At 44.3% G+C, this 12,118-nt stretch overlaps 1 protein-coding gene across 4 annotated transcripts in view; it reads right to left on the bottom strand.

Moving 5' to 3' along the window:
* Window positions 1-12,118, bottom strand: part of TNC (tenascin C) — a 134,655-nt gene that overhangs the window by 7,078 nt on the left and 115,459 nt on the right. For all 4 annotated transcript variants that reach the window (XM_015425572.1, XM_015425571.1, XM_015425570.1 and 1 more), the window contains 4 exons: window positions 11,029-11,180; window positions 10,614-10,710; window positions 9,926-10,087; window positions 4,554-4,717 (listed from right to left, as the gene is read on the bottom strand). In XM_015425572.1, the coding sequence (XP_015281058.1) occupies window positions 4,554-4,717; window positions 9,926-10,087; window positions 10,614-10,710; window positions 11,029-11,180 (575 nt within the window). The remainder of the gene's footprint in view (window positions 1-4,553; window positions 4,718-9,925; window positions 10,088-10,613; window positions 10,711-11,028; window positions 11,181-12,118) is intronic.

Genomic DNA, 12,118 nt, shown 5'->3' on the forward strand with positions numbered 1-12,118 from the left:
TCTTCTATTTCACTGGTCTTCTCCTCTGTCTTCTCTTTTGCTTTTTTCAGTTCTCCAATCTCTGCTGTATTTTCAGCTATTTGCTTTTGCATAACCTGTGTACTATTTGCAAACTGCTCCGTTAATTGTTTCATCTGTTGGAGTAACTGATCCATTTGCCCTTTCAGCGGATTCACAGCATCAGAAATCATATTTTGCATTTCTTTGGAGGCAGTTCCTGTTAGCTTCCCCACTGTAACATTAGTTCCTGGTGATGATTGTATTTTGGTCTGCATTGGTTTAATTTGAGACATTTTTGCCACTTCCTCTGAGCTTAATACAAATTCGCAGTCTGTCTCAGCCTTTTTAGGCTCTTATTTAGCTTTGCCTCAAGTTTGGCTTTTTTCCCAGAACAGTAGTCTCTTTGTTTTGACTTGTTTAAGATTATCACTGTCTCTTGCCTGCCAAAATTCTTATTGGCTTCATGCCTAGATTTCTGCTATTGTTTACTGTCCCTTCAGGGTCATTGCTTCCCAGTTCCTTTAGACATGATCTCTATTAACCATGGGGGGGGGGGATATTCACTTTACACATCTCCATTATCCCAGTTCCTTTAGACATGATCTCTATTAACCATGGGGGGGGGGTGATCTTCCCTTTACACATCTCCAATAGTCTTATCGATTATACATTTGCCCGTTGCACCCCCTTCTAAATTGGTGGCTCACAATTTTCTAAATCTTTTCTTCTGCCAATCCCCCCCCATCAAGCCAAAAAATTTATAAGGGCTCTCCTGCCCCCCTCCCGTTGGAGGGAACAATAGCTGTGCAATGCAAGATAGCTATAGGGTGGGGGTGGCTGGTTCCCACACTCTCCTCTGTGAGTTTTCTTTTAAATCTCTTTAAAAATCCTCAATAAGCCGTTTGGTTCATATTACATTTAATTCCAAAGCATCTTATGCTGCCAGTCACAGTAAGAAGGAATACAGCACCTTAACAACGCAAATAAAATATGAAGAAGACAGATTGAAAAAGGGGAAAAATGAAGACCCAACTAAAGTGAAACTTAAGCTTCTTCAGCACCGATTAAACCTTATGCTAACGCAAGAAGTAGCTAGAAAATTGGAATATACAAAGCAATATTTATTTGAGAACGCGAATAAACCGACTAGATGGTTAGCTTATAGGATAAGGAAGGAAAAAGCAAAGAAAATCATAACGGTGCTTAGAGATGAGAAACAAATAGAAAAAAATACTACTGCTGCTTTTAAAAAGATAATTGATAATTTCTACGGGAAATTATACCAACAAGAGCGTCTAAATCCCCCCAAAATAAAAGAGTATTTAGAGAGACGGAATAACAAGAAATTTGATATAAACCAGAAAGAAATATTAAACGGCACAATAACATCTACCGAAATATCAGAAGCTATTCGGAAACAAAAAAAGAATAAGACCCCAGGTCCAGATAACATCCCGATTGAAATCTACCAGAAATTTGAAGAACAAATATCAATTACATTTAAAGAACTATTCTGGCAGGAGGAAGTATGCCCAAATCATGGAACGAAGCCCTGATTACTCTAATTCACAAAGCAAACGTGGATGCAAAAGAAGTTAAGAATTATCGGCCTATATCCCTACTCAATGTGGATTATAAGATATATGCAACCATAATAGCCACAAGATTAAAAAAGGTTCTAGTTGAAACAGTACATAGAGATCAGCAAGGATTCTTGCCTAACAGACAAATGAAAAATAACTTAAGAACAATCATGAATGTATTGGAATATTATGAACTCCACCCAAGTGACCAGTTAGCTTTAATTTTCTTGGATGCCGAAAATGTTTTTGATAGAGTTACTTGGGACTTTATGCTACAAAAACTAGCTAAGTGGGAATGTGGAGAAAACTTTTACACGATGATAAGAGCGATTTACTCCGAACAATCTGCTAAAGTGATAGTAAACGGAGACACAACATAATATATCCCAATACAAAAGGGCACAAGACAAGGGTGTCCATTGTCACCGTTACTATTTATTTTCACGTTAGAAACTTTGACGGATCTGGTAAGAGATAATAACAGAATAAAAGGATTGAAGATACAAAATGAAACATATAAACTGCAGGCCTTTGCAGATGATTTAGTTTTTGTGGTGGAAGATCCCGGAGTTTCCACGCCGGTGTTGATGGAAGAAATAGAGAAATACGGAGAAGTGGCGGGACTGAAAATAAACTACAACAAGACAAATATGCTAGTTAAAAATTGCATAAAACACCAAGTTCAACAGATAGAAAAAATAACGCAAATGAAAGTTGTCACTAAAATTAAATACTTAGGGATAATCATATCCAAAAGAAATAACACACTACTTGAAGATAACTATGCTAAGTTACTAGCGGATATAACAAAAGATCTAATAAAATGGGGAAATTTACAGATATCTTTTATGGGGAGAATATCAGTATTACAAATGAATATACTTCTGAGATTTTTGTTTTTGGCACAAAATATTCCAATTTTGAGAAATAGGAAGATATTTAATGAAATGGACAAAATATGTAGAAAATTTATTTGGGCAAATAAGAACCCACGGATTAAGTGGAAGGTTTTACAAGACCGAAAAGAACAAGGGGGTGTGAAACTCCCCAATTGGAAGCTCTATTACTCCGCGGCGGCAATGTCTTGGATAAAGGAATGGATAACCTTAGAAAACAAGAGACTACTGCTATTAGAAGGTTTTGATTTGGATATGGGGTGGCATGCGTATATAGGCTATGATAAGGATAAAATACACAAGAAATTCAATCAGCATACTGTTAGAGGGGCACTGAACAAAATCTGGCAAGAGTATAAAAATAAATACTATCTTAAAATCCCCAGATGGCTTTCCCCCCTAGAAGCCTTTATAAAACCCCCCTTAACGAAAAACACTGAGCTCCTAACTTATGAAACCTTACTAGATGAAAAAGGTAAATTAAAAACAGCAGAGGCTCTTGAGAAGCAAGGCATAAAGTTATCATGGTGGGAAAATATGCAACTGAGATCATCTTTCGAGAAAGACCAAAAGAAAGGAATATACGGTGAAAAAAACGAGCTGGACAAGTTGTGGCTGTCGACAAATGACAAATTAATTCAAAAACTGTATAATCTCTTCCTAATAAACTACGAATTAGATGAAGAGGTTAAATGCACAATGATTGCTTGGATGCAAGACATAGGTCTAAGATTTGGATTGCTTCAAAACTGGTCTAAGATTTGGATTGCTGCAAAACAGTTACGCGCAACTCCATATAAAGAAAACATATTCAAAATGTATCACCGGTGGCATTGGTCCCCGGATAAAATAGCCAAGTGTTACCCAAATGTATCTAAAAATTGCTGGAAGTGTAAAAACAACGTAGGCACTTTCTACCACATGTGGTGGAGATGCCTAAAAACCCAGCGATTCTGGCAGAAGGTACATAAGATACTAACAGATATGTACGAAGTAGAACTGCCTTTTAGACCAGAAATGTTTTTGCTAAATATATTTCCAGATAAGTTAAAAAACGAACAAAAATATGCTATGGGATTTATCATCACGGCAGCTCGTATCATATTTGCCAAAAATTGGAAACTTGAAAGGATACCATCATGTAATGAACTGATTAATAAAGTTCAAGAGGTAGTAGAAATAGACAAATTGACAACAATCCTAGAGAACAAAGATATGGAGGTATTCCATAGTAGATGGAAAATGTTTTATAAGTGGATAAAAGAAAATAATATATGAACTAAATGAATTTAATAACTGAAATGGTTTAAAATACCATGTATGTATGAACTAAATGACTCTGACAACTGGAACTGTTTATAATATCATGAATGCAAGATGTAATGTACAAGAAAATTTAAATAAATAAATATTTTTTGGGAAAAAAATGTCCTGGGAACTCTGCTTCCCAGTATGCACAAGGCGCCCCAGTCGATGGTAAAAGAGGCAGGGCACTGGGTCAGAAACGAGGAGGAAGAGGAGGAGGGACAATGATCTTTCCTGCTGGCTGGCCCAATGGCTGCTCACCACTACCAAAGGATTGGCAAAGCAGTGGGTAAAAGAAGTAGGGGTTGGAATTAGAAGGTTTGGCATCTTCACAAATACCAGTGGGAATGACATGTAAAGATTTCAAGTTGTCAGACTCCTGGTCAAGTTATTCTCAGCAACACTCTCTTTTGGCAGTGATAGGTGCTCCTAGCCAGGGTAGGGATAACCCAAATTGTACATCAATTTATTGTCACATATGATTACAAGACGACACTGATATTCGGAAAGGCTGAAACATACGTTTAAAAAGCAGGACAAGCATAGTTTGAAAATTGCATTTGAGAACAGAACCACTTGGGCCTATCCCTAAGAATCTCTCTGGGGGTTTGAGCAGTTCACGTCTCTGGTGATTTCCAGAGAAGCTTCTCTGCCAACAGGGTGGGTGGTGACTAGACCAGCCTCCTGAAAAGCTAGTCAGCCCCCTGGTTTACTCCATTTTTCCAAATGTCTCAGTGTACTCAGAAGAGCCTTGAGTTGACACACTCACCTGGCTGTGGCTGTTGTCCCCGTATCTGCCCATCAGGTTGACTCGGTGGCAGTTCTTGTACCAGAAGGCGCCTTTGTATGACAAAGCGCAGTTAGTGATGGCTGAGTCATTGTCTTTATCAAAGGTGGAAAAGGCCCGTCCACTGTGGTAGGTCATGGAATCACCTGTGGAGGTTGGGGGTGGGGGGAGACACAGATTCAGTTTCAGGTAAATGAAGTCCTGCCAGTAGAAGGACAGCAGGAACACTGATATCTAGTAGTCACAAAAAGTCACAAGGCATGCGTTTGAAGGTCAGAGGATTTTCCTGGTTCCATTTCTCCATCATTGCATAATTTTGCTCTGCCTTGCATGCTGTTCATTATGCTTTGACGTTAAGATGCTGAGCTGCAGACCGGAAGGTCTGTAGTTTGGCAGTTTGAGACCCGAGTGCCATGTGATGGAGTGAGTTCATGTCTCTGGCCACAGCTTCTGCCAACCTAGCCGTTCAAAAGCAAAAAATTGCAAGTAGATAAATAGGTACCACTTCGGTGGGAAGGTAACAGCGTTCTGTGCACATCGGCATTTCATCATGCCGGCCACATGACCACAGAAATGTCTTCAGACAGCATTAGCTCTTCGGCTTGGAAACGGAGATGAGCACCACCCTCTAGAGTCCAATTTGACTAGCTTTCAGAGAAACCTTTACCTTTACCTTTAATCTGTTGTAGCTTAATTTTCTGCACTTGTATAGATTTTACTTTAAACAAGCAGAGGCCCTGCAAGAAACTCATTGGGGAAGGTAATCTCATCTCCTCACTGGTTCCCACCTTCTGTCCTATTCTTTGCCTTGCTGCTGCCTCATCTTCCTTTGTCCCCACCCTGTCTCCACCACCTTATCGTCTCTCCTCCTGTTGTTGCCACCCCAACTGTCTCACCAACCCACCTCCTTCCTCCCCTGCTAGTCCCCATGGTTCCTGCCAGCTAGGAGGCAGTGGGTGGGTTTGCAGCTGAGTGTGGGTTGGACGTGCTTTCAGCACCAAGTACAATCTCCCTCATCACCTGGTCAGTGGTGGCTGGTGGCTGGAAGCTTGTAGGGGAAATCTGTGCACTCTGCTCCAAAACTTGCTCACCTCACAGCCAGAGATGTGATTGGCTGCATGAAGGGGGGGGAGGCTGGGCTTGGAGCAGGAAGTGTGCTGGATTGGATGCTCCATGTCTCCATTCCACAGCCACCTCCAACCAGCTGATTGGGGATCTGTGCTTGGAGTGGTAAACATTGCCACTGAGATCTCACACTATCTTGTTACTCATTTTTTTGTTCGATTTCTGATGCCCCTGCTTGGGCAGGCGTCTTTTCTCTGGCTTGGGTTGTGGGGTATTTTTTGTGTGTGTAAACCTTTTGTTTGTTTGTTTTTGTTTTTGAATTTTTCTGCAAACCTGAGGGTTTCCAAAGATTTTTAGGACCCCCCCCCCCTTCTGTTATTCTGGCCCCATTGTGCAGTCTGAGGCCAGGTTGAGAACTAGATAAACATGCATGCACACATTTGTCTTGTAAGTATCTTTGAGGGCTTTGTGTTGAAATATGGGACATAAGTGCTCTAAGTAAGCAAGTAAACAATCCATAAATAGTTGAATACTCTCTGCTTAGGGAAATTCTTATAGCCTATCTTTCTCAGAACATCGTAAGAAGGACATTGACAGATTAGACCAAAATCCTATCCAGTTAAATTAAATCAAATCAGTCTAGCAACCTGCTTGCAACAGAGACAAGCCAAATTCTTCTGAACAGCCCAAGACCAATGCTTGAAGGCAATAGTTTTCTCTCTTGGTTTGCTTTCCAGCAATTAATTTTCAGAGAGAAACTGCCTCTGAACATGGAGGTTCAGTTTGGTGTGGTGGTTAAGTGCGCAGACTCTAATCTGGGAGAACCGGGTTTGATTCCCCACTCCTCCACTTGCACCTGGCTGGATGACCTTGGGCAAGCCGTAGTTCTGATAAGAGCTGTTCTTGAAAAAGAGCAGTTCCTGTCAAGAGCTCTCTCAGCCCCACCTACCTCACAGGGTGTCTGTTGTGGTGAGGTGAAGGGAAAGGAGTTTGTAAGCTGCTCTGAGATACCTTTGGGTAGTGAAGGGCGGGGTATAAATCCAATCTCTTCTTCTTCTTCTTCTTCTTCTTCTTCTTCTTCTTCTTCTTCTTCTTCTTCTTCTTCTTCTTCTTCTTCTTCTTCTTCTTCTTCTTCTTCTTCTTCTTCCATTGTAGTGACAAACTTATTGCTTGTGGATTTGTCTAACCTCAGAATATTCTAGAGATCTGCCCCCTGTTTCCCACAAGGGTTTTATGGGAATTGAATGTAGGATCACTTGTACCCCCGCCTACCCCCTGCAACAGCAAATTTAACCTTCAGTGGATGAAATAATCTGATTAGTTATGCTACCAAAAAAGTTTTGGTCCCAAAATTCCAGAGTTGATTTCAACATCTGGAATGGGTTCTACAATGGGCCCTGTATGTGCATGGAGAATTCTAGCATGGCTCAGAACGTTCAGTGGATTAAAGAATTTGATTGGCTATGCTACCAAAGAGTTTTGGTGCCAAAATTCCAGAGATGATTTCAACATCTGGAATGGATTCTGCAATCCATTCTGTATGTGCACAGAGAAGTCTAGCATGACTCAGCCTCCTTCAGCCTCCTCCTAGTCCTCTAACCTGATGAGCAGAAGTATCCTCTCCATTCTATTCTGTCCTGGAGAACTTGGAGCATTCAAGGTAAAGCCTACTAGCTCAGCCATGAAATGCTTCTGGACTTCAACTCATGTACTTGAAGGCCTCCCATGTACCAAAGATACAATGTGCTGGAGGCCACTGGACATGCAAGGAATACAGTAGGGATGTCAAACATATGACCTGGGAGCTGGAACCGGCCCATCCAGGTCTCTTATACGGCCCACAAGCAACTACTGCAAGGGAGGGAACAGGAGACTGCTCGGGGGGAGTGAGTGGAGCCATTCCAATAGTGGCTTCAGCACAGTGGAACAACCTCATCTGCAGCAGTCAAACAGCACAGGAGCATCTGTCCAGTGCTGCACCAGTGGCTCTCCAGTGTGCCCATGTGGGTTTTCCTCTGCACCCCCTGCCAGTCCACGAGGCCTTGCGGTGAGGAGACACCAACTCGGAGCTTACCAGCTGATATACCAGTTTATACAGTTTATATCTCTGGGACCTGGAATTATATTTTATGACACACATGGCCCAGCCCAACAAAGTGACCTTTATGTCAGATCTGGCCCTTGTAACAAATGAGTTCGATACCTCTGGAACACACAGCATGTAAAAGGGATGTCCCAAGGTGTGCCAGCTCTCCCTACCATACTATTTCTCAAACTGTGGCAGGTTGTACACACAACTCAGAAATGGTTCTGGTTCAGATTCTTGTGGAAGTGGAACTGTGCCACATCCCTACTGCCTTCTCCTCAAAGTGCTAGGCTTTTGTGTGCAACTTTTCTTCCCCCCCCCCTGTTATTGGCCAGCAAATGTGGGATCTACTGCCTATATTCTGAAACGGTACAGTCCTAGCCAGGCTATGCCATGTTCTGAAGAACACCGAGTCCAAGAATTCTGAGCATCTTGCCAGAGCATGGGCTAACTCTGCTCTCCCAAATTTCTAGGGCAAAATCAACCAGGGTTCTTTTTGTAGAAAAAGCCCAGCAGGAACTCATTAGCATAATAGGCCACACCCAACAGCAGAAACTCATTAGCATATTAGGCCACACCCTGACAGCACAGCTCATTAGCACATTAGGCCACACCCCCATGTTACCAGAAGTGTGGTTATCCAGCCACACCCACCTTTCCCTTCTTATTCTGTTTACCTTGATTGTTGTCAAAACCCAGGGCTTTTTTTGTAGCAGGAACTCCTTTGCATGTTAGGCCACACACCCCTAATGTAGCCAATCCTAATGAGTTTCTGCTATTGGGTGTGGCCTATTATGCTAATGAGTTCCTGCTGGGCGTGGCCAACTCAGGAGCTAGCCGGAACTCTGTTCCTGTGCGTTCCTGCCCAAAAATAGCCCTGAAACCCTATGTTATTCGCCCAGCAGAGATTCTGGGATGGGGGGGGGGATCAAAGAGCGCTTGCAAGATTTAACCTGCTGCCTTTGTGACAAAGCAGACTCAGTCTCTGACAACATTTTCCAGGCTTTGTGGAACAGTGCAAACAGAGGCAGCCAAGCACATTCTTGGCATCCCAGGCCATGGAGCTCCGCTCTTGTAAACCATCTTGGTGACAGGTAGTTAGAGCTTCCCATGAGACATGGCTCTGCTCAGCAGGTGTGTTTACATTCCAGGAGAAGCCTGCCATAAAAAGTGGCATTTTGCTCCGTGGCCTGGGGGAGGATTTGAAATGGAAACTGCATACCGAAACGTCGTGACGCAAAAGGGCCTGCCAGAAGGACTGCGCCAGTGTCACTGGGCGGGCGGCCACGTCAGTTCCTAGATGGCAACAGATGATCAGGGGCTGAGGCCATGCTGTGGAAGTGCTAAGCCAGCCGTTGGGGGGGGGGGCACAGACGTGAATATATAGAAAACCAAGGTGGGGGTCAGAGGACTGGACTAGGGAGACCCAAATTCAAATCCCCACTGAGCTGGAAAACTCCTTGGATGACTTTTAGTCGGTCGCTTTCTTGCAACCTCATCTTCCGCCCAGGATTGTTGGAAGCGTAAAATGCAGAGAGGGACAGCTCTCTATTCCACCTTCCCTTCCAAGGAGCTCTGGGAAGCCTCCATGTCTCTCCCACCCTCTGTTTTATCCTCCCAACAACCAAGGCTGAGGGCTTCAGTTGGGCACAATGTGTGTTAAATGTCCAAAACACGCAGATTATCGGGGGGGGGGGTTATTCTATGATGTGAACAGCTGGCACATTCTAATAGCTGAGACACTAAGCTGCCAATCAAGGCATGACTTTGCCTCCTATCTGATAACACTGCTGGGTCATTGTATTGGATAACTGAGGCAATGTACCAGGCGTGCTCTCGGTAAGCACTGATGAATGCTACTGCTGTTACTTTTAATGTTGACTGGTTGACTGTGGTGAATATGAATTGTCAGGTAGCCCCAGATCCAATTCTTGCTCCTGCCACCGACTCACTAAGTGCCCTTTGGTAAGCCCTTGTTTCTTCAGCCTCAACCTTCTGTCTGAGTATAATCACAAAAGTGGCCAGCCTTACAGGGAAACAGCAAAAATCATTGTGGGGTAACAGCCGTCAAGGACTGTGAACACAGGAAAAGTGCTACGTAAGTGCAGATTGCTGTTATCAAACACCCTTCATGACCAGGCTTTTCAATAACCCAACGAGAGAATTAGCTGTGGATCCTTCCCCTTGTAGGCAGAAAACGTACCTGCCGTGCCGCTGTATCCGTCCACTTTCAGCCGGTAGCGCGTCCTGGAATCTCCCACGCTAAACCTGTCATAAAGGGCATAAGCAGTCTCTTCGTGGTCACGCAAATCCACCCGTAACTCATACTGGCCCTGGGAAGTGATCTTGTGAAGCTTGTCCAGACCTATGTGGAATAAAAAAATGAACATGCAGTGCTTCCCAACCCTATTTGGCACGATCACACTTCTCACGGCGCTAGTTCGGGTGGAGGAAGAATTGCATTAGCAGATGGAGAGCAGCTGGGCTTGAACTGCATGGATTTATACCATTTTTGTTGTTGCAATGAAGTTATAACTGTTTGCTACAGAGGGGTGGGGTGGGGGAATGCATAATGATAATATCCCTTGCAGTTTCATGGGAACGAATCACCAACCTGGACGTTTTTTTTGGGGGGGGGGGTTGAAGGAAAGAGGCCCTCCAGTACCTCCATTCTATCAAGGATGGGTAGAACACAATCCTTGCTCTCTTAATAATGGTCTCTGCAACCCTCTTAACTCCCCCAAACTAGTTTTCTAGGGATGCTCTTGGTCTGAGCCCTGGAATCGGTTTCACCCTGAAGAAGCTGTCTCACTGCAGGGATCAGAGCAGGTGCTTGCCCCCAGGTGGACATTTCTTTGTGGTGTGAAAAGAAATACTTGGCGGTCACCTACCTATCCAGAATTCCTTCTTGGGATCGCCAAAGCCAGTTTCATAAGTTCTCCAGTTCTGGTAGAAATCCAGTTCTCCATCCTGCCTTCTTAAAAAGACCTGGTACCCCAAACAGACAATGTTGCATTAGAACAGAGGAGGGCACATCTGGCCCAGGGCAGCTTCTTATCCAGACTTCCACCTGCTTAAGAATGTGTCAGAAGCACAGGCCTGTGGCATGCAGCGTTGGCCAGTGGAGATGGCACCACAGCTCAGCGGTAGAACATCTGGTCCCAGGTTCAATCCCGAGAAACTCCGTTTTAAAGGACCACTGTGCTGCTGAGCCACTGCCAGGTGGTGGGCCCTACCCTGGTCTGCCTCCATTGTTGTTGATGCTCTATAGGGATGCTTCCCTTTCCTTTGTCAGTCCATACTCACAATCCATCCGCCTCCATCAGAACCCATGTCGCAGTACACCTCCAGAGGCTGGGCCTGGTCCCCGTTCACATAGATGGTGTAGAGGCCAGATGCCGTCTCTCCATTCAGAAGCGCTTGAGAGCAGTCTCGGGGGTAAGGGTAAAGAAGGCCAGCTGCAATGGGGGGGAAGGGGGAGGAGCAGAGGATCAGACCTCGAGAAACAGAGGTGCTCCGAAAATTCTCCCCTACCAAATTGTTCCCCAAATGCCAGAATTCCAAACTGTCTGATTCCGCCCCGAAGTGGAATTTGTGTCTTATGAAACCTCACAGATGTTTTTTTTTAAAAAAATCAGTATGCTACGGGACAGTTTACCACACCCTCAAATCCTTACCTGTCTTTCACCCTCCTCTACTCAAAGGACCATGTGAATGTTGCTAAAATATTGCCAAAAGAGAGGCAATCTTGAAGAGGTTACACCAAGACCGATTTCCCGCAGCCGCTGCTCTGCACTCACTCCTCTCTTTGCCCCGATGGTACGTGTCAATTTCCCACTCGAAGCCCTGTGGCCGCATTTTGACCCGCGGCGTCACCTGATTTCCCCCACGGTTTTGTGATCCTGTTTTTTGAGGATTACGAAACCGCGGGCAAAATCGGGCAAAGCCATGGGTCAAAAAGTTGGCCACGTGGCCTCGAGTGGGAAATTCACACGTACCATCGGGGCAAAGAGAGGAGTGAGTGCAGAGCAACGGCTGTGGGAAATCGGTCCTAGTTTACTCTTGCATCCCACGCAGATATGCACAAGCGTGTCACTAATGCAAAAAGAATCTGGATGCAACCATACGTTACGATGCCCCCACTAGGCTGTGGAGTCTTGTGAGCAAAAATTCTACTTTGTTGAGCGACTGGCATTCAAGTTGCGAGCGAGCGATTTGGCTGCTGCATAGATCAGTTTGCTCTGGAGCCATCCTTCCTGAGCTGAGACAAAAATGTGTGAGCCGGAGGCTAAAAAACTGTGAACTAACTCACACTAACTCAGCTTAGAGGGAACACTTCATACAATCCCATCAGACATTACTCTTTTTTTGCCATGTTATATGTATGGGCACGTTA

The sequence above is a fragment of the Gekko japonicus genome, unplaced genomic scaffold, assembly GCF_001447785.1.
Source record: "Gekko japonicus isolate JY-2015 unplaced genomic scaffold, Gekko_japonicus_V1.1 scaffold807, whole genome shotgun sequence".
Taxonomy (NCBI): domain Eukaryota; kingdom Metazoa; phylum Chordata; class Lepidosauria; order Squamata; family Gekkonidae; genus Gekko; species Gekko japonicus.